A 27,052-nucleotide genomic window follows, 5' to 3' on the forward strand; every position below is an offset into this window, starting at 1 on the left:
TGTCATGTTCTTTTTTGTTGTTTATTTGTTCATTGTGTCAAATTAAGCACGTAAAGCACTTCAAAGTGCTTCGTTGCCGACATCTACAAGTAAACCTGACTTGGCTTTCTTTTCTTTCTGTTAAATATGATAATTTTCTGCTCTCAGCAAAGAACACATTTAACATTAGGACAATAACAAACTGTTTAACATAGAAAGACATGTTTAATACCCGCTTCAAGGTTGTTGACTCATTGGAACGCATTCTAATGCACTGAGATGTGCAGATGTAACTTTACAGGTCAGAAGACGAGTTTGAAGCTGCAGAGAAACAATCAGATGCAGGAAGGGGATGAGAGGATTAACTACTGTCAATTTTAAAGGCGCATTCCCACACGGTGTTCTCTGAAGGGCTTCGCTCCAACCTGAGCTGTTCAACCAGGTAGACGGTTCAGACGGAACTACAACTCAGAAAACCTTCACTCAGGAGAGGCTCGTGTGATTCATCTTCTTTTCCACGCTGCGCGTCGGCTTTTGAAGCTCTTCACGCGCCGAGAGTCGGCAACTTAGACACACATGAGGCAGCGAAACAATCCGCAAAACCGTCATGGTGAGCCAAATATAGCACTGGGGAATATATGTAACAGCAACAACCAAACCCAGCAGTGAGAAAGATTTATGCTCTTTTTTTTTTTTTTTCAGAAAGTGAGCAGCTCTTCAGCTTTTAGAAAACGGCAAAACTGATGACTGAGACAAAGAACTGCGCGTAAGTCTTAAGGCATCCTTCATTTGCATTTTAAAACCTCTTTGGTTAATGGTGGACAAATTGCGTTTGGAATAAGACACTTAAAAACAAATAAACAAACAAAAAAATCATCTAAAATGCTGGCTGGTGTAGTTGCCAGAATTTTATAGAAAAATTCATATTTATACAGCATTTTACCATAAATTAGAGATGTGTTGGTTTTTTGCTTTTTTTTTTGGGTCTCTACTTGGCTGACATTTTGCCTGCTCGTGTCTGAACCAGAGCCTCTGTAAAAACGGTGTGGATGATTGACAGTGGGAGCAGCTGAGACATGCTGGATGGAGGATTTGCAGTAGAACGGTGACATATCTAATCATTCTGTCGGCTTTAAGCGGCTGAGAAAGTGCCGTTTACACAGACGTACAGATGCTTACCGTCGAACTCAGCGGGGCCCACTCCCACGATGATGAGAGACATGGGCAGCGACGCCGCCTGTGGAAGGAGCAGAGGGCAGACGGTGTTCATACCAAAGAAGACGAAGTTTGCAAAAATGAAACTCAAAAGTGAAATTAACTCAATGTTCGTTGTTAATTCCAAAGGAAAAACAAATTTTGGTTGTGTGTGTGTATTAACATGTTATTGTGTTTAGGCCTGTCACAATAGGTAATTAATCAGCTAATTGCTTTAAAATGAGCTCAATCATTTACATTCTGATGATAATGCTTCTTTGAGGCCAGTTTGGTTTACAGAGACCTCATAATCCATTCTAGTTTTGGTTTTTCTTCTAAGTGCTTTTAATTTATTATCTTTGGTTGCTGTGTTTTATTTTCAATGCTTACAATATTTTCCATTTCCATATTTTAAAAAAAAATTAAATTTCATTGGTCTTTGAGAGGCTGAACTTACAATATCACTCCATAATTATTTTCTTACTTGAAAATGGTCTCAAACAGCAATATTAACGTTTATCATAATGATTTCTGGAATCGCTTATCATCCAGCAAAATCTTTTATCATGACATGGCTGCATACAGATTATGACACGGTTATTTCACTTACCGCCGTGTTCCAAATTATTATGCAAATTTATGTCATCTTTATGCTATTAAATTTATAGATAGTATTGTGTGTCAGGGCTATTTGAATCACTATAATATATTTCAGAGAGCTGGTTGATTAGTTTGTCTGGTGAGCTCAATTAAAGGAAATCTACTTCAGGAGGATGTTCCACATTATTAAGCAGGCCACAGGTTTCAAGCACTATGGGAAAGAGAAAGCATCTCTCTGCTGACAAAAATCATCAGATAGTTTGACAAGGAATAAAAGCAAGAGATATTTAACCAGAACTGAAGTGTTATCACCGTGCTGTGAAGCGATGACTTGAAAATTATACTGACCATCATTTGCATTGACCTTTTAAGAAGATCTAAGAAAATATCACTTGCATAATCATTTGGAACATGGTGTAATGTCAAACATTTTCCCACAATTTTTTAAATAGTCCTCATGCACCTTATCCCAGTTAAAACTAGTAAAAGATAAACGCAACATTAATCCAGCAGAATCTCCTCACAGCTCAGGCTAAGAAAGGCTTAGTCAAAGTCCCTCCTACGGAGCTCTGTCACGTCCTTCATACGTAACGGAGTCAGACAGCCTTAATGACGCTGATCAAATGTCAATCGGAGGTCTTTGCTTCCCCTTAGGTCAGGTACTTATGGGCATTAACGTCAACTAATCAATCAGTTTTGCGTGAAAACGTAACATTGTTCTATCAGCCCATCGACCCAAACAAGAGAGTTCAAAGAACTGAGTTGTGAATGCTCACATTGACAACCGCCTCTTTAGTTTGAGCCATGTCTGAGATGACGCCATCTGTGATCATCAGCAACACAAAGTACTGCGAGCCATCCGTCACTTCTGCGGCGCACCTGATGTCATAACACACACAGGAATTGGGACAATAACGTGATTCAAGCACACATTGCTGTACAGATGTCGATATTCACCTATTTCACAGGCTAAACCTAACCATGTGTTAGTGTCTCACCGAGCCACCTGGTTAATGACTGGAGCGAAGTTGGTCGGGCCGTACAGCTGGACGGTTCGCAGGGTGTGGAAGTAAGCCTCCAGCACGCCTTCAATCCCCACACAGTTCGGATTCTCTGTGTTAGAATTCTGGAAAAGAGAAAAACAAACCACAACACAAAATGTAACCTGTTTACGCCTGGGAAAACCAGCCGTTTCTGTCGCTTTCTGCTTTGTCCACGCCATTCGACATTTTCTTAAACCTAAATAGAAATGTTCATGTTAGCGCGAGCTACAACGCTTCAGAAAAAATGTCATAGGCTCTCGAGAGAAGGGCTGAAGTGATTAATCGTGATTAAATTATTATTGAAATTAATTTAGTAATCGTTAACTGGAGGAGACAAGCAAATAAATTATATTTTGCTGAAAAAACAGCCAGGAGTGTAAATAAACTAAATGTTAGGAGTATCTTTATTTTGAATTTTTTAGCTGGACGTGAATCCTTTGCTACAAATGATCGAGCATTTACTAAAGGAAATCCATGCTATTGCATTTTACACACATTTTGAAATATTTTGTTATTAAAAAAAGAGTTGAACTAATTGTTCACCTCTTAATTTATTTCTAATATACGTTCAAAATGTAATTAATCATGACAATAATCAATAGATAAATCCATTACTAAAACAATTGTTAGTTGCAGCTGAAAGGAGAGCATTTTCTATGGAAGTATTTTTGGTGCAAAAGTATTGGTGCTGTGCAATTGTGAAGTTAAATCAGAGAGAAAAAGTCCTGTAGGAATTTTGTAATTGCAGATTATTATTATTCTTTTAGCCTTTCATAAATACAAAATACAGAAAAACATAACTCAAAACTCAACGAACCATGTGAGACCAAACAGTGGCTGTGTCCTGTCATGTGTTTACCAGTGGGAAGCCATGGGAGATCTTGCCATCTGGAGGTAGTTTAGCCCCAAAGCCGTATGCAGGGAAGAGCTTGTCACTGTCGTAATCCTGAATGATCTCCCCCACAGCCTTCAGGGCCATGGCATACGCATTCATCTGGTATGGACTCATGTAGTGCAGAGAAGTGGGCTGGGAAGGATTTCCTATAGAATGAATGTACAGAAAAACATCTTTGCTCATAAAGGAAATGCAGTTGTTTAAAATGTATTAGGACTCTTAAAGTTGACGTTATGAAAAAGCTTTGGGTCAATATTTAAATATCTCTTACGAGTGGTGTGACAATAAATAAAAATAAAAGAGGCTCTGCCCCAAACTATGTTCACTTATATTCAGCCAAAACCCAAAATGATACTATTGCCAGCAAATACTTTTGTATCTACTTTTATTCATAATCACTTTGGCTGGAGAGCCCAGTTAATACCACAATCAGGGAACTATATTACTATGTTCAGTTTTTTTATGAAGATGCTGAATATATCACAGACAACTTAAAAGAAATTTGACGTGGCATTTCTGACATCTTGTAATTGGCCTCTGTCTCTTTAAGAACCTCCTACTCGTTGCGACACTCCCCCCCTCAGCATGTCATCATAACGATGCTTCTCCTTGTCGTCCATTGATGCCTCACAGTCTCTCTTAGGAGCGCTGCACTTTGTGTAACGACCAGTTCCACTGGGTGTTTGCTAATTGCTTCTGCCGCTAGTCTGGTGGAGCAGGCTGGGGGCGGGACCTGAAGCTCAGAGGCGGAGCTTTGGGCAAATAGGCGGTGCATCATGTGAGTAGATGTTAAGGTGCCCACAAATGGCTGCTAAGCATGCATCAATGAGTTAAAACAAAACTCTGGATATGTTTTTCATGAGGGAATGATATTTCATATGTAATATTTATCTTAAAAATAACTATTTTAAACACTACAACCCTGCCATGCTACCCTTTTTTTCCTCTACCAACCAATCGCCATGTTGCTGTGGATGTTCCTGTCATTTATGCCTGATCTGTAGCTACAAGGTTGATAAATACTCCAAACAATCAAGTGTAACAATACACAGTCTGGATATGTCTCATGTTATTTCTTAAAATTGGAGCATGTTTTCTATGAAAATGTTCTGCTGGTGTGAATGTGAAGCATCTTACCATTGGACGCAGTGAAGTCTATTGCCACCGTGAAATTCAGTTGTGTCCTGACACAAGATACAAGATATTGGTATTACAAAATCCTTTCAGAAAAGGAGTCCCTCCCTCTCTCTTTGAATGGAAAAATAAATACTGATAGGATGAACATCTTGCCTTGTTTCAAAGTATTCTCTACCAAACATTATATTTCAAATTTTTACATTCAGTTATCTGTCATTTTCACTGTGACAGACTGGCGGCCTGATCAGGGAGACCCCGCCTCTCGCCCCAAGGCTGTGCAGAAAATGGGTGGACGGACTGACGGATGGAATTTTCATTGGAACGGCAAACTCCACTGAATATTCAGTGTGATTTTAATTTTCAGATAAGAAATACTTCAGAAATGTAAGTTCTATTTCCGGCCCTGTCAACCTAATTTTCAATTTTAGAGCTGAAATCGCTATGTTAGTGATTGTATCTAACATAACTAAAGTTGCCTCCTGTCATCACTCCATCAACACACCTTGTGTCATCTGGAAGGACACTGTCATGTCCCTTTGTCTCACTTTTGGCTTTGCTAACTGGATGATTCTCTGGAAATTCCTCTGGCCTAACCAACAACCTCATAGATGTAGATTCTGTCATAGTTCCAGATCAGGTCCCGTAGTCTTAACCCTATTTTTCTAAAATCCCAGACTAACATGACTATCAGATGACACAACACTTCATGAACCTCCCATTGGAGATTAAGTGACAATTAAGGTTCCTTTCCAATGTATGCTCAAACCTGTACTTCTTCCCCTAGTGGCATTCTTCTGCACTGCAAATCTGCTTGATTTCCGTTTGAGAAAGCCATATTTTAGCATCCTCACTAAACCTTTTATTGTACTTAGTGATACTTGAGAATCATGTATTTTACACTTATCTTTGTCACATTTCAACCATCATGCAATAACAAAAACCTCTGTTAATTTTGTCTGTCCTAATAGCAACAGCAATCTCTGGGTCCCTCCATGCGTCTGTGAAACATTTGTGACCGCGCTCTTACCCTCCTCTGATGTAGTCGACAAATGTGTGCTCCGAGTCCACTTTAAAAGACAGGAGAGTCACCTTAAAGATGGAGAGAGGGGAGATGATGGAAAACAGAGGAGAAAGGAACAATAACGGTGAGACGGCACGAGACAAGAGAAACGTCCGAGAAAGTCAGGGGCCTTGCAAATATATTTTTATTACTTGGATAAAAGTCCAAGCAGCCAGGATTATTGTTCAGTAATATATGTTGGCATGTAGTAGTGAAAAACAGTCAAGTTGGTCTTACCGTCCCTGAATTGACATATTTCTTCTTCTTTCCTTTTTTTTTAGGATTCAAAACCTAAACCAAGCAACACCAAAGTACTAGTTATTATACAAGAGTGAGTAGACTTTGGAGAACCTTCAGTGCATCTGTTAATGTCCACATCATGTTGTCTTCAGCAAAACACAAAAAATGCTATATTATGTGAGAAACATTACTTACATGCCAAGGTTTGAGCTTTTTGAATATCATTTAACTCAGTCTGTTAATATGCAAAGATACTTACATAACACCAGCTCAGTGATGTACAAATACATTTTTTGTCGGGTCAATTTGATCTACTAAAAAAAAAATGTTAGCAATAAATTACTTGAAAATGGTCTCAAAACGGCGATATTATCGGATATCGCAATAACTTCTGAGACAATTTATGAACAAGCAAAATTTATTATTGTGGCAGACCTAAAATCTTTGTCACATTTTCCTGTTATACTTGTAGATTTTAATGTTCAAGTTCCACATTAGAAAAGTTTAGTCAAGCGCACTTTGAAATTTTAAGAATCGATTTTGGGCGAACCCAAACTTAGAATCCAATACGGCAGCTGCTCAAATACAGGAGTTTGATCTGAGGCAGTTATTTCAACCAACGATGTGAGCTAACACACTGTTTCCATGTTTGAAAGTATTCAAACCAGAGACACACATTGTTAGCATTTATTGATGTTAGCCTTGGTTTATAGCAATCAGCCAGCTCATGGCTCTCCAACCAACTTTCCATAGGGACACGCAGTAGTTAGGTTGAGGTTTGGATCTTATTCTCATGATTTCAACTCAAAAGGAAGAAAGAACCTAGAAATCACTGAAAAGAATAAATAATAAAGGAACTAGTGCAGCAGCGCAAAGCTCCAGAGACCATGTTAAAACCCTGACTCTCAAGAAAAGACAGGCGATATCTCATGTATTTCATGTTCTGCCTAAAGTCGGAAACTTGTTGTGAATTTCTCCTTACACAGCTTACCTCATAGACATTGAACTGGCTTTGGCCTCTGGACAGTTCCCTGTAGCTGGTGGTAAACTCTCCGATGAAATCATGACTGACAAAAAAAGGGGGAAAAAATGGTTTTATACGAAATGTGTCTACATACGGCTGTCCTGCAAACTGAATGGCCATGCAAAAACCTGTAAGAAAGGATTCCAGGTCACCATGATGACGCACAAGGAGCTTCAACAAATGATGTGGGTCAGAGGCAATGAGAAAACCCGCTGCGGAAGAAAACTCAGGCCAAGGCTGGACTAGAAAGTTCTTTGGTCTGTTGAGACCAAAGTTCAGCTTTTTGCCCGTCAGACAAGATGTTATGTTTAGAGGACACAGACGCCTGCACTTCACTTCAAACATCATCCCCATCATGAAGCTGGCACACAAAAAATAACAAGATCAAACAAAATAAAATGTTTCCAGATCAGTTTCTTTCAATCTGAGACTTATAAAACTTTAACACAAATTGCAGCTGTGTGTCTTTGTCTGATGTATTTTTGGTTAAAACATGTTTGTTTTTCATTCAGTGGGTAGAAAATCCAGAAATTTTACTCAAGTAAGAGTCGAGATGCTTCATAATAAAAGTGACTCAAGCAAAGGTAAAAATAATTTTTTTTCCACAAAATTACTCAAGAAAATGTAACTAGTTGCTACCCACCTCTGCTCACGACTGCCATGATTTTTCTGCTTTAGAGTGACTCTACTAATATTTACTTCATGACTTTAAAAAAAAACATACATTTGGAAGTCTGGATACAAAAGACTACAAATTATGACAAGCCGAGACGTGTAGCCAGCGGGCCGGAAACCCCCCGCAAGTCTTATAATTAAAACCAATAAAGTGAGAGGAGAGCCCCTGCAGCATCCCAGCACCAGACAGAAAGAGAGCCAAACCGCATTCTGCCTTCCCGTTCTCTCAGTGACAACCTTTCACGCACAACTTTTGAGTCGCTACGCAGCATTTGCCAGGCAAGCGCAGCTATCCATCTGCTATAATAAGACGCCCTGGGTTAGACGAAATTGGTGTGACATTTGAGATGCTCTGAGTGGAGCCAGAAAATGAAATGGACAAAAGAAAGGTGAGAGACGGCGAACAAGAGAATTTACCTCCCATCTCTGTCCCAGTCATAAACGTCCACCTTCACTGTCCTGGAGGAAGGTGAGATTCACAGATAGGAGAGAAAATAAAAGGGAGAAGAAGAAACAGCGGAGAGAGAGAAAGATCAAAAACTGGGGGTACTTTTAGTTAGAAAGTTTACTTTTTTGGACGCTTTCATCCTTTAAAAATAACGCTGTGAGGACACGTTCAAATGAAGTCACCTTCATTGAACTTAATGGTGACAGATCTGAGTCCGATCAATGTGAAAATGTCTGTTTTGATTACTGAGACTGAAATATGAATCCTAACGTGAAGGAAAAGACAAATTCACAGACAGATAGACAGACTCTCCTCTCTAGTGACAGACACAGTTGCTCCTGGGTCTGTCACAGTTGCTCCCCAAACCGTATGTGTTGGCCCTCAACAGTTACCATAGGATAGCTTTCATCTGAGAATGAACACTTTTACATAGTGAGTGTGATATGAGCAGTTGATGGTGAAGTTTTCTTCTGTGACAGTCCCAATAACACCAGCACTGGCCCAAGATGAACGTCACAGCCGACTGCTGGCATTATTCTGACCTGCCACGGAATCTCACGCTGTCAAACGGTTCACACCAGAACATCATCAGAACATCACCAGAACATCATCAAAACATCACCAGAACATCACCAGAACATCATCAGTCTTTCAGCTTGTAGCGTGTCTTTGCACGGAGACTCTCAGTGATTTCTAATTCCACCATCATGCAGACTTCCAGGGTTCTGTTCTTCTCCTATTGCCATAGTGAATCACGTTATCTCCGTTCCACTGATGAGGACTCGAGCTCATACTTGACTCAGGGGGAACTTGACTCAGATCTGAGTTACCTCGCTGATGTCTCATGTGGTGAGCATCACAGGGCTGGGAAAGTTCATTCAGAGTATCTGCCTTCAACTCATCTACTTGTTAATCTGCTTTCTGATGTTTCAGGACGCCTGCATACTTGCTCACATGATGGATTCAAATGGTAGATCTGTCTAAGAAATTGCATCACATTAAGTTTTCTTTACCTGTCATAGTCACCGTTGCAAAGAGCTCGAACAGGAATGGTGAATGACTGCCAGACAGGGTTCAGATTGTTCTTGATCACCTCAGTCTTGTGACAAATTGTGAACCTGGTAACAACAAGCAGGACATTTAGTACAGAGGTCAAACAAGTGAATCCGTTTTAAGCAAAGAAGCAAGTTAAAGTTATAAGGAACCATGTGATTACCATAGATAAAAATGTACTTACGTTCCATCTTCATTGCTCCGATAGAAGACAAGGAAAGGATCGGACTTCCCAAAGAAATCCTTTTTATCTAGCTTGTTGGCACAGAACTGCATGGTGGCTATGTCCTAAGACAACAAGGCTTGTTTTCAGGTCTTTTGCACATTGACAAACTTCAGAGCTGAAATACAATACAGCTCTGTATTGTTATGTTTTTTATTCTGTTAAAAATGTGTTAAAAGAACACAATATCATTCTCTAAAAAATAAATTACTTTTCCAAATCTACGTCCTGAAGTCTCTGTAATTTATTGTTGAATCCAGAACACTGACTATAACTGGGGCAAAGTAGAGCCAGTTTGTGTCACACGTGCTTCTCCTTTTGTGGCTAATTATTGGCAACATATAGCAGAGAAACTGATGCTTAAAATGGTCAAATCATTTATGACAATCTGTCACTGATATCGCGAAAGAGGAGTATTAATTATTCCTGCCTTCGCTGACAATTATTCTGAAGACTCCACACAGTCAAGTAAATTCCCTTCGTAAAGTACAAAACTGAAACCGGAGCGTGACTATCATGAATTTAGACCGAGGTGTCGACCTTCATGAGACCATGTCAGATTCTTCCTTTTTTTTTCTTTACAAGCGAGCAGCTGTGAGTTTGTGAGTTTATGATTAAATACAAACCCGGCAGTTGCTGAGCTCCTCGGCTGTGAAGACGATGGAGCCACACTTCTTCCCAGGTATTCCACTGTCAAAGAAAGTTGGAAAAAAAAAACAAAACAGAGACAACAAAAGCAATAATGTTGTTTTGTCAAGGTATTTAGTGGTAATCCTATGAACTGCCAAGCAAAGATTAGTAGCTGACAGGGATGCACCAATTTATTGACACTGATTTCCTTTATTCTGGGAGATCTGTGATAAGCCGATACTTAGAGGTGAAGCCAATCTTATCAGCAAAAGTCTAAAAATCAACCACCGTCCTCCTCTGCCCTCCCATTAGAGAGGTTTGACTGGTAGCCCCGCCCACCAGGTCAAGTCTGCATATTCACAGTTAACATCAGTCATTCCACTGTTGCAAACTCAGTGCCTTTCTTGCTATATCTAAAAATGGCATTGTCCAAAGCCTGAATCAGCAGTTCAGGCTTTTTACAAATCAGTAATCGGCGATCAGCCGAAAAACTGCAATCGGTGCACCGCTGCTCGATGAAATCATAAAATCTAATGAATCAGAGATGAAAGCCTCATTTCATTCTGGCTTTTCTGGCAACCACTTTATGTTAAGTGTGTGTAGCTGCTTTTATTTTTTTATTCTGTCATCATGATGCCCCCAGCAATGGGAATCCTAATGAACAAACAAACTTTACTGCAGAATGACGGATGGAGAAAGACAAAAGGCTGTTAGCGCTTCCTCATAAGCAGCAATTTTTCGTTTTTGATTATTTCAACCCAAAGCTGAAATAATCAGTCTGCATTGTCGTACAAGAGTTGGCACTTTCAAAGTGAGTTTGAAAAAAAGGAAGCAGAAGAGATGGAATGTTCTTTGAAACTGGTGACCCAGATTCCCAGCTGATTGGACTGAGCCAGATGGAGTTGCTGTCTTTAACATGAACCAGAGCCTCAGAATACATGGAGGCTAAAAGCCACCGAGATGCAGTTCTATCTTTGGAACGTCAGATCACTGCCACAACACTTCAAAGCATTAAAGCATCTCATTTGTGGGTGAGCCAAAAAGCAAGCCGTGGTCATCCTTGTTCTCGTTCGAGATCTGGTAAAACGATGCTTGTTTCGTGTTTTGTCCTCTACAGCAGGACGAGAGCGTAATTAAAAGTTTTCCAGCCAGGATGGAGAGAGGAGAAAACCCTTTTCATCCTCTTGATAATTCCCTGTGGCTGTTAAGTCACACTCCACCTCACAACACGACATGGTAATTTGCTCCATCTACTTGGAGCTACGCTTCTGCAGGAGGGAGAGAGAGAGGACTTTGATAAAAATGGCAACTGAAATTTAAAGCCGCTGCTGTAAACATCTGGAGAAGATGACACACAATGCGCACGGTCTCTTCTGCTGTTTGTCGTTTGCACCCTCGAGCTCGGGAGTCTCAAGCCTTCGTCCTCCTCCTCCTCTCGCTCTGTGAACGCAGTCACGTAACCCCCGAGTGCACAAGGTCAGCCGAAACGCCTCAGTTTGAACCGACAAATAATTCCGACTCGTCTGATTTCCTCTCACAGCGGTTTTGGTTTTTAATCAATCTATTCTGACCTTCCAGCTGTAACAAAGGATGCTAACGGTGATTAATGAGCAGCTGCAGGAAGCCAAACGACTTTTCCAGCTCTCGCAAAGAATGTGAGGATACCTGGAACACACAGCCGTGCACAACGCTGCGTTGGTGAGACTGAGAGCAGTATGGGAAAAATGTCATGTTTTTAGTGAAATAATCTGTCAGTGGAACTAGAACTTTTTCATCAGTATTAAGGAATTATTGATTGAAAAAAGCTCTTACATCTCACTGAAAAGTTACTTTGAAGCTATTTTTTGTCTTACTTTAAGTTTGCTAAGATATTCGTACTTAAAACTAGATCAAATTACGTAGCAAAATTTTAGTTTAATAGACAAATTCTTAAGGCGAGTTATTGCTGCATTTAGTTACAATAGTAAACTGAATGATTTGAATAAGACTGACTTAAATTTGTCAAGTGAACCCAAATTAGATTAAGTTGGGTAAACTTTATTGTTACCAATTGAAGCAATTCAATTGAGTTGGCCCAACTAGTTTCTTTTTTCAGTGTAAGTAACTCATTGCGGCGCCACTTCTGCAACCAGTCTATTTCTGAACACATAATGTAACGTTTTATGACTTTTATTGTAAGATTTCGATGTAACATTCATGAACAGCCATTTTGTTTCACCAATCTTAATTAATGGTGCAACTAGAACTTTGATCTCTTGCTTTTATACAGTTGTGAGCACTTTTAATGGCCCAGTGCAGCTAACCGTGCAATGAAAAATAAATTTGTCTAACTCTGTGTTCTCTGAAGAGTTATCTGGAAAGCTCCGTGGGTCAGAGCAGGATGGCGATTGTGTCAACTCTTTATGCCGCAGGACGCGCTCACCTCCACGGAGGCAGCAGATAACACCGGGCTGGGGCACACGCACGTTACACACACACGCACGCACGCACTCACACACACACACACACACACACACACACACACACACACACACACACACACACACACACACACACACACAACACGCACGCACTCACACACACACACACACACACACACATACACACACGCATGCACGCACACACACGCACGTTACACATACACACACACGCACGCACGCACAGCCTCTCCTGCATCTCTCAGGCATGGTGTCAAATCCTTCTGCGGACTAACCACCACCAGGAAATGCTGTTTGGTGTCGCTGTCAGGACTCATGCGCAGTCAAAAAGTGTGACTTTTGACTGAGCAAAGCCAAAAGTCTTTGACTCCAAAAAGTCAAAGGGTCAAAGAGCCTCAGACTTTTAGACTGATGGGTGGATTTTAAGTAATCTGTAATAGCTGCCTGATTGAGCTTTGCCTTACGTCTCGAAATCGTTGCAGTTTTATTCATTCTACTCAATCTTAAGTCCAGAGCACACTAGTATTTTTGTTGTTGCTTTTGCCACCACTAAATGATCAATATATAGAAATCTGATTGTCTTTGCTGGTGCAAAAGAGTATTACAGCTACTGTGGAGAAAAACAAAATATATTTTAGAATTCTAAGAAAAGCATCAGAGTTTCACAGCCTTTTATCAATAATTTTATTTATAAGCGCACTTCCAAGCGAGGCCAGCAGATGGCAGTACTTTAGGACTGGTTGCTTATCAACTCCGATAGGAAAAGAATGTTTTTCCAGTGGTATCATCACATTAGCAGTGATGTCATAACTCTATGACGCCACAAAGGAATCTCTCTCTTGAATGTAGCTCACAGAGAGAATTTTGTCAGACCTGTTCCACAGTTCTACTGCAGCAGATCACTCTTCACAGCACGTTCTAAAGTCATTGAAACAAGCGGGATATCTATTGTAGATATTGCACACCTTTCATCGACATGAAGCAACAACAGATTGCATGTAACCATGAAGCTTTTCCAGCCAAGCTTTCATGGGTCGACATAATGGACCTTAATGTTCAAGTTGACTACGACGCTGTCGTTTTCCCTTTTGAGGAAGACAGCGACAGCCCCATTGAGCCGGAAGATGTACCATCAGAGATCCAGGGGGAATCAAGTCCTTCCGGCCACTTTGAGAATCCAACATCTTCAGAAGTCGAGCAGAAAACAACTCGGTCTGCTGGCTTCGAGATCACCCCCTCAGTGGAAGTCGTGGACAAGACAAGCCGACACGTCACTGATCTGACAAAGCAGGTTGACGATCTTAAAAAGGAGTTACAGAGTAAGACCTTCGACCTCCAAGAAGAACGAGACCGAAGGATTGCATGTGAGGCTGAAGTGAAATCACAGCAGCAGGAGATTCAAAGACTGCAGAGCATGTTAGAAAAAGAACGTCACCAGCAAGTCAAACGAATCATGACAGAAACGTGCCAGAAACTCAAGTGGTTTCCAAAGTTACAGCTGATAAGACCTTCTTCAACAACTGGATTACTTCAAGAGGGAGGCTGTAAAACACGCCTCCCATAACAAAGGACTGATAGAAGTAATGGTTGAAGAATATAGGGTGAGACTGAAATATGAGGAGCAGCTCAAGAGACACGATGAGCAAGCTGCTAAATTTGTAGAACAGGAGGAAACAGTAAAATCGCTGCAGGGTCAGGTTGCAGACCTGCAGCTGAAGTTAAAACTTGCTATGGAAAACAATCATCCAAGAGTCTCCACCCAACCAGAGACACCCCTGCAACTGGAGGAGTCCAAGGAAAGAGAGACCTTGAATCATCCAGGGGTCTCCATCCATAGCCTGGCTCAGCCTTTGCACCGACCCACCAGGTTGCAAAGAGAGGAGTCCACGCAAAGCCAGACCTCCACACAAACATGGAGGCCCGAGGAAAAACAGACGGCCAGGCAACCAACCTCCACAGGTTGCATGGAGGGCCTTCATGGCATTGGCAGGAAGGGTAAGCTATGCCCGGCTCGGCCTTTACGCCGACCCACACCCGGCTGGAACTAACCTGGGTCACTATCCAAACCCAGGTTTGGATAAAACTCTGCAGTAATTAATTGATTCATTGGTCTCTCTAAATTGTCTTAAGGTGTGAATGTGTGTGTGCAAGGATAAGTGTGTTAGATGATGGATGAATGAATATTTGTTAAAAGTGTCTGACAGTAGAATATGATCCAAAGAATCTGTGAAAAGTTCTCTGGCTCTGCTACTGTCCAGAAACAACCAATCAGAACCAAAAGATAAACTTTTGGTTCTGATTGGTTTCTAATGTGTTGAATGTGTATCAGCACATTCAACACATTAGACTATTAGTCTACTGCAGCTATGCAATTGGCAGAAATACAACCTAACATATCATCACTGATTATTTATAGAATAATTTATAAAACAGGTTTGTCAAAACTATTTCAACCCATATTAGAACTTTGAATTGATTTCCCTTCATTTTAGTAGCTGCAATTTTGCCCAACCCACACATTTTCCCTAACCCTAACCAATACTAGTCTATTCCTAACCCTAACATGAACTAAAATTTAATTTGGATCTTACCTCTAAACGTTACCCCTGACCCAAATCAATGAGTCCATCATATTAGGACCAGGCTTTGGTCCTAATATGATGGAACTAATGCAGTGTTTCTCAATGCCCTCCTCAGGTGGATCCCCTGCCTGCATGTTTTAGGTGTTCTCCTTCTGCCACACACCTGGATTGAATCTGTGTGTGATTAACAGGCTTCTGCAGTACTTGATGACTGCAGAAGAGGTCATGCAATCATTTGGATCAGCTGTTCTGAAATAGAGACCCATCTAAAACATGCAGAGCAGGGGGGGGGGGGGGCTGAGAACTGGGATTGAGAAACACTGACCTAAAGTGACACTGGACATATAAAGGTGCATTCACACCAAATGCATTTTGAGTGTCAGGCGCGTCTGGTTTGTCAATGTCTATATGGAGACGCTTCGAGCGTCTAGCGCGGCGCGATTTGAACCGTTTGGAGCGTTTGACACATCAAGCGCATCCAACTCTCCACATAGACTTTGAATGTAAACCAGACTTTCCTGATGCTCAAAACGTGTTTGATGTGAACGAACCAGTAGAATGTTCAGTTCCACTGGTAACAATGACATCAGCAGTGATGACATCACTCTTTGATGACATCACTCTTTGATACATCAAATGAATCTCTCTCCTGAGTGAAACACACAGGCTGTTTTTACAGATCTGTTCCTGTTTCAGACTTTTAATTTATAACTTATGAATCTTCTACAGGAGGATTGTTACAATTATCTGAAGGTAGAATCAGCCCAGTACATGTTCACATTTTCAGGTGAGAGACTCACCTGGTATAAAGTTGATTTCTCGGTACTGGAATTACACTGAAGATAAATTAGTTTAATCAAAGCGCGTCATGAATATGTGAGCATGTGCTTCACATATGTCAAAGTCAAGGCAAACCTGTGTGCAGTGATGTTAGTAGCGCATTACTGACGTCGGACCCCTTTTTTCAGGAACGAATAATCTATTGTGTTGCTATTTCAAATCCAGTAGTCAGACTACAGTTACTTATTGAAATCACTTTGCAGTACTATTTTCTTTTGTAATTAAATTTTACGTCCTCTGTACCCTAGAGAACTTCAGTATCAGCAGCATGGAGGAACATAAGCATTTTGATGCTGGAAAAGCAGGAACTATTTTGAGTTTCGCTCACCAAGTGCAATTATTATAAGTGGCTTTGGGCTTGTTTTTTTTTTTTTAAGTTGCTTGCAGATTTAATGAGTCACGTTTTTTGGGCTTAATATGCAGACATAAACCCCAAAATTTGGCGGACATTTTAGTTAGACTCTCCCTGTCCATCATTTCCTGGATGATCCGTCCCGCTGTGTCTTTGTTACGATCAAGTTAATATATCACTTCTGAACGACGTCAGAAAGCAGCAAACATCAAAACCAATAGGAACACCCCAATGAACGTGAAAACAGCCACGAATGAACATGTCTATAAAGTTGTGCAACTGAACGGCATTATAATTATTAATATTAAGATAAGTATCACAAATCTGTACAGCCATCTGAGTTGTGGCGGGAAGCGGGGCCTAAAATCCTATTTATGGTTTTCCAGACAATAGAAACAAACAAAAATAAGCACAAATTACAAAAGTTTTTTTTTTGTACTGTTTAAACAATCTTCCCCTTCAGTTCAACCAGACAAGTTGCTGATGTTATTATTATAAAATAACTTTCAATTAAGTTTTGGCAAAGATCAATGTGATTTTCACAGGTGGTGAAGCATTGTTGTTATTGGCAGCTGCTGGAAGTAACTAAAATAGTTACTTTTAATGTAACTTAGCTACTTTCCAAATCAAGTAGTCAGTAATCTAACTAAGTTATTTTTTCAAGGAGTGATCAGTAATCTGATTAAAGTAACTCTGCCATCACTGCCTGTGTGTCTTCTGTGTGGAGAAAGTCTGGCTATAATCTCAGAATATAATCTATCAAGTTTCTCAGAAACACACAAAGACAAGAACATGAATATCATAGAGCAGCATAATAATGCATTTTCAGTTTATACTGCATACACTTTAATTTATGTATTTATCTTGACATTACGAAACATATTTAGTTTTTCAAAACAATTAAATTTTTTGCTGTTTGCCTGTTGAAAATGTTTTCCCTTGAGGTCACTGACAGATCCATAAGTAAATATTGCTTCATTCATTTAATTACTGAATAATATTCACTGTGTTAGGTCTTGGTTCAACAGGCTATGTGCAATCATTTCAACATAGTTTAATAAAAGTAGAATCAGTCCGGCCCTCGGCTTGTAGCAAATTTGTTTTTTTGGTCCTCGGTGTTTTTGACTTTGACATCCCTGTTCTAAAAGATGTTCTTTCTTTCCTCCACACACATTTCACCAGAATCCCTCACTGTGGAAAAGTAACTCTGCTGTTTCCACTCTCTACAAATTCGTGACATTTTTATTCTGTAACGATGTCTCTGGAGCCTAACCTACTTCAAAGACTGTCATTCCCTCCCCGAATGAGACAAGAAACAGGAGCGCGGCAGCAGAAAACAAATTTGAGTCTTCGCCCGTCACCTGCACTGCAAAATAAACAACTGCCCGATGCAGCCACACTCAATCAAACCCGGCACCTCTACTTTCCTGTCAGCCAAAGATGCTGTTAGAGCGGTTGTCATCTTCTCCAGCGGGAGCAGAGAGGACGGATGGGAGGCAGAGGAAAAAGTAGGAATTTGGAGTTTGGAATGTTAAGTAAACGAATAACGTCAGACCTAAATGACACGACTGCAGCTCCAGTCATAAAAGAGAAGAAAAATACATGATGCAATCTGGTGAGTTTCTCTTTTAGAAAACCCTTTTTGTTCAATATTTGTAGTAATTTTAACTTAAAACTGAAACGTATTGAACTTTATGGATGAACCGATTTCACTATGTATGTGCAAAACTGACATTGTGTTTGTAGTGTATCTTGAGACGACACTTGTCAATTGGTGCAATAAAATAATAATTGGTGCTTAATGTCACTCATAAAAAAAATCAATTAAATGAGCAGCTTAAACCAAACAATCTGATTTATAGCCCTTTTTGCCTGCAGTGTGATCTGGGCCAAAGTGTCACAATCCGTCCATTATGGAGAATGAAAAGGAAAACACTAAACTTCTTAGTTTTGCAGATAATGTGGCGTCCGATGCAAATATTTTTAGATTTTACATCAGAAATTCTGATCTATTAGTGTTGCTAATTAGAGTGCAGACATGTTGGAAAATGTCTTCATTTCATGGGTACGCTGCATCCTCCTCACCACCTTCACCGCACTTCATGACAATTAGAAAGAGCTCCTGTAGAGGTCTGTAATGCAGCAAATTTGAAGACGCCTCTGATTGGAGACTCCATTTTCCCGAGACGGTTTCATGAAGAGGATGGTCAGTGTATAATTTTGTTGGTCGTTGCGTCGTCATCTCCGGAGGATCCACAGTCGTTTCCGAAACAGATTTAAACTACAAACAGAAAACTTTATCGGATCAAAGGGCCTCGTAGAAGTACAGCTACACGTCAAACAATGTTGGAAAATGTTTACAGCACAAAACTCAAAATTTCTACCACGGACTGAGAGCAACAAACAAACACGTTGGCTTTTACCGAGAGCGGCGCGTCACGGAAAATACTACTCTGACCTAAACAACAGCTTGAACATTGGTTCCACCCTGGACACATCTTGACAGAAATGTTAACTTATATATTGTAACTTAAAAGCTAAATATTTACTTAATCTACGTACCCGCCACGCTGAATGAGAAGAGACGGAAAAAACGGCTCCCCGCTAAGCTCTGTGGAAGAAACTAGTTTCATGCTGTTTTGGCCTAAATAGGGAGAGAAAGCGCTCCATCAAAAGAAAAAAGAAAAAAAAACACTCCAGCGAAATTAAACACGAGCAAATAAAGCATTCTGAATGAAAGCAGGTCAGAGTCACACACTTTACAATTTCATTAAAATGCATGGGGAGCGAGTCTCTGTGAGACCCAGCAGATCCTCTCTGACGCCGAGCGCACATCCTGTGTCTGAATAAAATAACGTGCCAGAATAAATCTGTAATGCAAAACACGGCAGCATAACAGTGAGCTTCTGTACCTTTTCCAACAGAACGTCTGCGCTTTGCAGTAACGCCCAAATGATCAGGATTTAGTGCAGACACGAGTATCGGTGACGGGCTTCATTCAAGGTCAGAAACTGGACTGGGCAGGGCCAGCTTCTCAGAAGAGACAAAGTTTGTTCAGGAATACCTTTAGTAAAATGTAGCGAATCATGAAATGATGCCGTAACCCTTCTGTCCCTTCATCACTCTTTCCACATCAGACTTAAACGGCTCTCCCATCCTCCCCCGCTTTATGCTTCACAGGAGTTTAAAAACGAGGTCAGGATTTCTCTCGTGATTTATTTCGGCTTCCACACATCGAACAGAACTTCCAGGCCATCACACCTCCAACTTTTCATTCGCGAGAGCGACACATTTCATCCCATTACTTTGTGACCGATTAATGTTCCCCAACAGGAACCAACAAATTCAGTAAGTTTGGAAATTACAGATATTTTCTTAATGCGTAAAGAAAACAGGCCTTAGCAAGTAAGCAGGCTGAGCAGCTCCCTCTGTGTTTCTAAGTCTGAATCCTGCTGGTCATTTATTATTAAAAGTAAGAGCAGCCCTCAAAAGCTTTAGCTTTAACCTAGATAGGATATTGTCAGCGAGGTTTCGGAGTAGATCTAGAGTCTACTGTGAAAAGAAATGTTCCAGGATTTTGTAAAAAAAAGTGTTAAATGTCCTACATAAAGTCACACTGAAAAGCTGAAGTATCCCTACAACCCAACCGAAAAAAGAAGAACGACATAAACGTAAGAACGCTCAACAAACAAGTTAAGAAATAAAGACGACACAACAGTTTCAAGAGAGTTAAAGAAATATCTGGATCAAGACTGATTTTCCAAACTTGTCCAGTGAAGATTTTCAAGTCATTGCCTCATTCGGATCGGCACCTCTCTCCTTGAGCACAGGTCATTTCCAGGAAGCTTCTTAGGATTGAACCAGAGTATTACACGCGTCACCAGAAAACGTTAACAACTGGGTAAAATTGAAAACCTCAGCATGGGCCATGCCTCCAGGGAGCAGTCTTGTCTCTGAACAGCCAGAAGCGGATAGACAAAAGTGTATCGCTCACTGAAACCTTAGAGAAAATGTCTACAGATCTGAACGGCTTCACTTCCACTAGATCTCCAAACAACTTTAGATTGAAATGCTACTGACTGAAACCCAAAGACAGCAAAGGGTGAGTGTCGCTCTAAAACTGTCGCAGATCTTTTGCACTCATGCATTTCTAGCTCTCTGTGCATTTTGATGTTCCACCGCCGTGCAGAGCAGCTTGGGCTGACGTCTTATGGTGCGTTCAAACCAAACGTGTTACGCGTGTCAAAAACGCCTCTGACGCTCCAAGTTTGACGAGTGTGCACTTTTAAATGCAGATGGCGCGTTCACACCAGACGCGTTTTAAGCATCAGGCGCGTCTGGTTTATAGTCAGTCTATGTGGAGGCGCGTCGAGGCCACGCTGCATTTGGACGCATCAAAATCGCTCTAGCAAGCAGGTGGCCCAACTCCTCCAACAAAACCTGCCTGTGGTAAAGGTCAAACCACTTCCAAATTATGCAGTCTGGAGCTTTTTCATCACGTTATTGTCAGGTGATAATGTCCAAACACTGGCTGGACCAAAGTCAGAAACATGTTGAGGCGAAGGATGTATGAATTAATTGTATTCAGATGAATTGACACAGTCAAGACATTGAAGATGCTGAATCCCATATGAGTCAGCTGAAATGTCTTCCATTTAGAAGTAATTAATTTAGGGAACCTGAATAATTACTATAAATAGCTGTATGTTGAATTTGGTGTTTGATTCTATTGAGTGGATTACTTTTGTCAAACGCTGCAGAGAGGCATGGAGCAGAGCTTTGAGTCTGGAGGATATCTGCAGTGCCAGACCCCAGGCTCAGCTGAAACGGACAGAGAGCAAATCAGCTCCGGTTCTGCTGGGACGAGGCCGCCGTGTCCTCTGAGGACTTCAGGCTTACAGCACTTTAAATACGGAGCCGCAGCACAAGCTGGCCTCTTTTCTCACAATACTGGAACCAGTCTCAATTAGTAATGCATGAAGCAGCAAAGGAACAACTGCTGAAGAGCAGAGGGTGGTTACATGTTTGTAACAATATAAAATAGAGAGAAATAAAGACGTCTTCTAAGTCTAACCAGAGGTGGGCAGAGGACTCTCAATCATTTAATACTCAGGTCATTTTGGTTGCTGAATTTAATGTTAATTTCTAAGTATGAATATGAAGGAGTTTTTGTGAATGTTTATCACTGTTGTCATGACATGTCATTGGGTAAATAATGACACTTTCAATGCAAAGTTGACATTTTGAGGATCTTTTAATGAAAATTTTAGTGCAACTTTGCATTAAAATGTCATTTTTAACATTCATAAAGACTCATTCATGTTCATCACTGATCACTGTCATGTCAGTCTTATGCACACACCTTCAGGTGTTGGCAACCAATCTGCCTCTCAGCTGCTGTACTGTATGTCTGACATTTCCTCCATTTGTCAAGAATGCTTCATAAACTGAAGCATGAACAAATGAGGAAAGAATAGAGGAACATTAAAATGTGAGACAGTGAATTTTATTCTGTCACCAGCTACAAATAAGACGGCGGTCGTGTTGGCAGTGCTTACGAGAGCGTCCTTTCCAGTCTGCCGCCGGGGGAGCCAATGATCTCTCCAAGAGTGCAGAATATCTGACCCAGAAAGTCCTGGACGAAGCAAAGAGAGGTCGCCATGGTAAACCTCGACATGTAGAGGTGTTACGATCCTTCACTTCCTTTTGATATCTTAAAAGTTTTTTTCTTCGTCTATAATATCTGCAAACATGTCGATGTATGTTTAACATTTGTAGATAGAGCCTAAAGCAAAGTCCCGTGTGTTACAAAAAACATACAGTTTAGGAAGCAGAATTAATGACATAACTATTAAGATTCATTTATTGTTTGGAATCTGACCTCTAAAAGTTGGGTTTGCAAGAAATAAAAAAGAAAAATCACTTCCGCACTTTCACAATGCCATGCTGATGTCTGAATCGAGGCCTGAGTGACTCACCTTCTGCTCAGCAGGGAGAGGAAGTAGTGAGGAAAGATTAGACAGAAATAACAGGTTAGGTCTCAGATTAATGTGGCTCCCATTAATAACATTTTGAACTACTTACATGTTTGGACAGATTGCAGCTCCTCATGTCCACATTGTACCTACAGTTTAATGAAACAGAACATTTCAGCAGGTCTAATAATGAGATTCAGGTCAACAAAACCAGGTGAATTAGACAGAAATGTTTTTTCAGCACTGACAGCAACAGAGAGCTCCCAAGTGATTGTGAAATAATTGGACATGGCTCACACCAAAAGTTATTTCAAGTAAATTAAGAAAACATATTTGTGAATCAGCAGCAGGGGGAAAGAGGAAAAGCCCCTCTAGAGCTCATCATGCTGTCTGAAGTCTTTCTCTTCCTGCCAGAAATGTTGCTTCATTTCCTCCTCTCGAGGCTCGCGATTCCCCCCAGAGGCTCCATCTGCGGATAAGCCACTAGCAGCATCTTTGAAACAGGTTCTCTTCATTTCTGGCAGAGAAAGCTCTGCTCGTGTGTCAAATAAAAACAGCACAGAAAACGCAGATTCCCGTTTCTCGCTCTGGATTTGTCTGTTTTCGTCTCTGCCTGGTGGCAGGTTTGGGTTTTTTATAAAGCCTGGGGCGATAGAAGGCACTGCGCCCGGGGCTATTCACCTGTTAGCCTCTCCTTTTTCTCTGCTCAGTCAGATTTTTCACATGTGTAGATTGCTAATGGTGCTGGAAAGCTCGTTTTGTGATTTAGAGCAGAATCAGTGGCGCCGTGGGCGAGGGAACTGATCTAAGATCAGATCCACACAAGCAACAAATAAACATAATAAACTGAGAAATGACTGGATTAAAGTAAAAAAGTAAACAGGTCAATTTGATAGAAATAAGTGACAAAGGAGCAAAGTAATAACCCAATAATCAACACATCATGTTTATTTGGATCCCCAATCAAATTTTCTTTAGTTCATCAGATGCTCCTTATCTGGTACTAGTTATGCTTTGAACTAACTAAAATGATTTACATATATTGAGAGAGTTTCTGTTTCAAAAGAAATAAATGCTTTTACCACAGTTGTTTCTGGGAGTATTTCCACTTACACATCAAAGCGAAGGTTTTGTTTCTCTTCAAAGAAGTAATCAAGAACAAACTTCCTCACAAAGTCTGGGTTCAGGGTGTTTTCAATCACCTCAGTTCGGCCAAACTGCAGAAGAAATGAGACAAGAACAGCATCACGTCAGTCCTAATCGAAGCGACAGGCCCATCACCTTTTAGTCGTAGTGAGAGTCCGGAGGCATCCTGACATGCATCATCAAAAACAGCATTTTATTCCCAAAAGATATGATATTCTTGTGGCCTCACATGATGTGTGTCTGTGGATGTCAGGGTGCGGGAAAGATGACCTCTGACTTCAGGTTTCACGTTGCCTCAACAAAAACAACTCATTCTTCGATGCCTCTGAATATTGCAGTTTTCTGATGATGTGCAAAAAGTTTGCACCTCATCGCTGCACCACAGACGGTAGCTCCAGAGAAACTCCCAGAGCTCCGATCGGAAGACAACTTCAGCGGCCGCTTCCTCCAAAAATCAGACCGTGAGCCTCTGAGTCCAGGAGAGGCTCTCACAGGAATTATTTAGTTAAAACAAGCTCCTACATCTTGCTGAAAGTCACTTGTAGGTTAGTTTCGTCCTATTTCAAGTGCACTAAGATGTTTGGTCTAGAAATTAGACCAAAAATACTTGGTCAGATTTTGTGTTTTTGCAGAGTGGATCAGTGCTCCTGTCAGCAGCACTGTATATTTATATTTACATTTTTGTGTTATAAGTTCGCCTATACGATCCTCACATGTTTTTTTGGGGAAAATCCTAGGCGGTTATTTCAGTTTTGGTTGATTTTTACTGAAAAACCCAAAGCAATTGTGGAATTTCTGTAAATTGTTCACAACATCAGTATAATTTCAGGAAGGCATTTGTACAGCTTCTTGTTTAGAGTAGATTTGTCCAAAGACCATAGTCATTATAGTGCAGAGGGATTGATATTTTTACTGTTGTTCACATTGCATCATGTTCAGTCGAATGTGATGCAACACTTAAGAAAAGAGGTCTGCGTGCAACATTTCATTCTCAGTGAGTTTATTTCGAACAAAAGCCCGTTGCTCACGATGAATATGTGTGTGAATATCCGGGCTCACTTGACAGTGCTGCACTGAGAGCACAAACGCAACATGGCAGCATAAGGCAGTCGGGGGAGACTTTTCTCTACTGGACTCTGCTGCATCGGTGATGAACCGTCTGCAGCTTCTGGAAAGGAAGGAGAACAGTTCGACAGATGACATGAGAGGAAAAACCGAGCCTGTCCCCATGGATCACGGAGTTGGAAATCACCGTGACATCCACAGTGTGGTCACAAAACGTCAGAATAAATGGAGACGGGACATCTCTCTTCCAGGTACCTGCCAGAAGTCGCTGAAAAAGCAGGTTAGATTGGCTGTGTGCCTCCGTGTGGACGCAGATTGGGCCTGCAGTGAAACGAGCTAATGAAGCGAGAGGAAGAAGAAGGCATGAGTGTCACTTAGCATGTTTAGGGGAACTAATTATTTTCGCAGCACTGAAACTAATAACATTACACATGATCTGAACATGTTCATTTGGAAGCAGTTGAAACAAACTGCTGGCTGACATTTTGACCTTTAAACTTTCAGTGATATCTTCAAAGCTAAAGCGGCGCAAACAAAAACATTTGTTGCCTAAACGTAGCACAGACGTTTGACACCAATTTAGTCTGATTTGAAGAAGGTGAGGGAGCAACTTCACTTGTGTATGAGGACATGTTGTTTTACAATTATACATTCCTATGACTGAAGGGAGGGATTAAACATTAAAATCTGAGAAGAGTTCATGTCTATCCTTCATTGCACATACCAGGGACTTATTAATATTGTTTTAACTTTCCTTCCTGTCCATTCACCAATTTATTTCCAACAGTTCGCAGCAAAAACACAAAATCTCTTCAAGGGTTTTGATCTTGATTCTATTGCAAATATCTTAGTACAAGTAACTCTTCAGTAAGATATAGAAGCTTATTTTAAGTAACTAATTCCTTGACATTAATAAAAACATTCTAGTTCCACTGGCAGATCATTTCATGCATTACATGGGGAAAATGCCTGGTTACAAGTGAAACAATCTGCCGATGGAACTGGTTCCAGCTCCTGCGGTGTTTGTTGTTGGCGCAGCAATAATCCTCTCTTCCTCCTCATTAGTGTGAAATTTTGGTGGCTCTTAATTGTGTCAAAAAGCGTCTGGAGCCAAATCTGCCAATGTGTTCAGCCTGCCCACACACCTCGAGACAGAGACAATAAGCCTGCCACAGTGACTCAGACTGTTTTCCTTCTGTCCACAAACAGACAGCTCTGCATGCACAGGGCTGCAGTCCAGCAGGCGGAGGAAGGAGGAGGCGCAGGAGTAGCACCCGCAAGCATATCTGAGATCTCAATCACACACACTCCATCCTGGCAATTCAGGCCTGTAGGAAGATCCTCATCTCATCACTCAGGGTTTATAAAAATAAAAATGATTTTCTGCCAAATAATCTTTCTCTGCACTAAGTAATGCCAACATTTTTTACAAATAAAATAAGTTTTGGGTCACATTACTGACAAACAGAAAAGTAATGTTTAAGAAGCTGAAAAATATTTTCTCACAATGAACAGAGATGAATTTCATGATTTCAGTGTTTAGTTTTTTTTTTGTTTGTTTTTTGCAGTAGTGGCTGGTCCATAGGGGGCGCTGGCCTCCCTGATATGGAAGAGGCAAAAATATCTAAAAATAATATATAAACTTGATTTAAATTTTCTAATAGTCTTTCTTCCTTGTATCTAAATGTAATCTGAATTATTTACACAACATTTCCAACTTATTCAACCGGGAATTTTCCCCAACATCCTGTTGACACTTTGCTGGTAGCAACTCAGTAGCAGAGCTAAGTAGCTACTGGGTCTCACGTGACACACTTCTGTGAACTTTGTAGCAGACAGCCATCTTGGGAGGCACTTGCTATGGAGTTGCTATGACAATAATAAACATGCCACAATACTAGCTCTCATTAGCTTAGTGCTAATGACGAACAGCCTTATCGTGTATTAGTTGTCCTGATTTTAAAACCAGAGAACGAGGGCTTTCAGTCTGTGGAACCAGAATCATAGAACAACTCGTACTCACTCGGTTGGCTCTTTTTGTGATGGATTGTGTGCTGCAATTGCATCTGAAGATAAAAGAAAACAAAACTGACTCACCTCTCTCCACTCTTTGGTACCCAGACCTTGAATGTACAACACGACCACTGACAAGAGAGAGAAAAGAAAAGAATAAAGTCCTTTTTTTAACAGTTAGTTCAGGTTGTCATAACGTTCAGGCAGGAAAACATCACAAGCTACAGCTAAATCAAAGGTAAATGGTAATGAAGAAATGGGAGGGTCTGTGAAAGAGTCTTTTCAACAAAAACATTGCGCTTACAGTTTTCTGGTCAATCGGCGATTACAGATCTTTAAAAAGCCTGACCTGCTGATACCGATATTGGCTGATACCAATTTTTTTGTCCGAAATGCTAAATACAGCAAGAAAGTTGCTGAGTTGGGAACAGTGGGGTGAC

General features: G+C 40.7%; 1 protein-coding gene across 1 annotated transcript in view; it reads right to left on the reverse strand.

Moving 5' to 3' along the window:
* Positions 1–27,052, reverse strand: part of LOC129354830 (copine-9-like) — a 45,017-nt gene that overhangs the window by 7,355 nt on the left and 10,610 nt on the right. Inside the window, exons 3-18 of the mRNA XM_055024370.1 lie at positions 26,697–26,743; positions 23,502–23,605; positions 22,498–22,537; positions 21,972–22,048; positions 10,198–10,261; positions 9,533–9,636; positions 9,309–9,413; positions 8,265–8,306; positions 7,140–7,215; positions 6,146–6,199; positions 5,876–5,937; positions 4,849–4,895; positions 3,676–3,857; positions 2,772–2,899; positions 2,550–2,652; positions 1,159–1,216 (exon numbers count right to left, since the gene is read on the reverse strand). Coding sequence (XP_054880345.1) covers positions 1,159–1,216; positions 2,550–2,652; positions 2,772–2,899; positions 3,676–3,857; positions 4,849–4,895; positions 5,876–5,937; positions 6,146–6,199; positions 7,140–7,215; positions 8,265–8,306; positions 9,309–9,413; positions 9,533–9,636; positions 10,198–10,261; positions 21,972–22,048; positions 22,498–22,537; positions 23,502–23,605; positions 26,697–26,743 — 1,293 coding nt within the window. The remainder of the gene's footprint in view (positions 1–1,158; positions 1,217–2,549; positions 2,653–2,771; positions 2,900–3,675; positions 3,858–4,848; positions 4,896–5,875; positions 5,938–6,145; positions 6,200–7,139; positions 7,216–8,264; positions 8,307–9,308; positions 9,414–9,532; positions 9,637–10,197; positions 10,262–21,971; positions 22,049–22,497; positions 22,538–23,501; positions 23,606–26,696; positions 26,744–27,052) is intronic.

This window comes from Poeciliopsis prolifica, unplaced genomic scaffold, assembly GCF_027474105.1.
Source record: "Poeciliopsis prolifica strain line A6 unplaced genomic scaffold, Auburn_PproV2 SCAFFOLD003, whole genome shotgun sequence".
Lineage (NCBI taxonomy): Eukaryota > Metazoa > Chordata > Actinopteri > Cyprinodontiformes > Poeciliidae > Poeciliopsis > Poeciliopsis prolifica.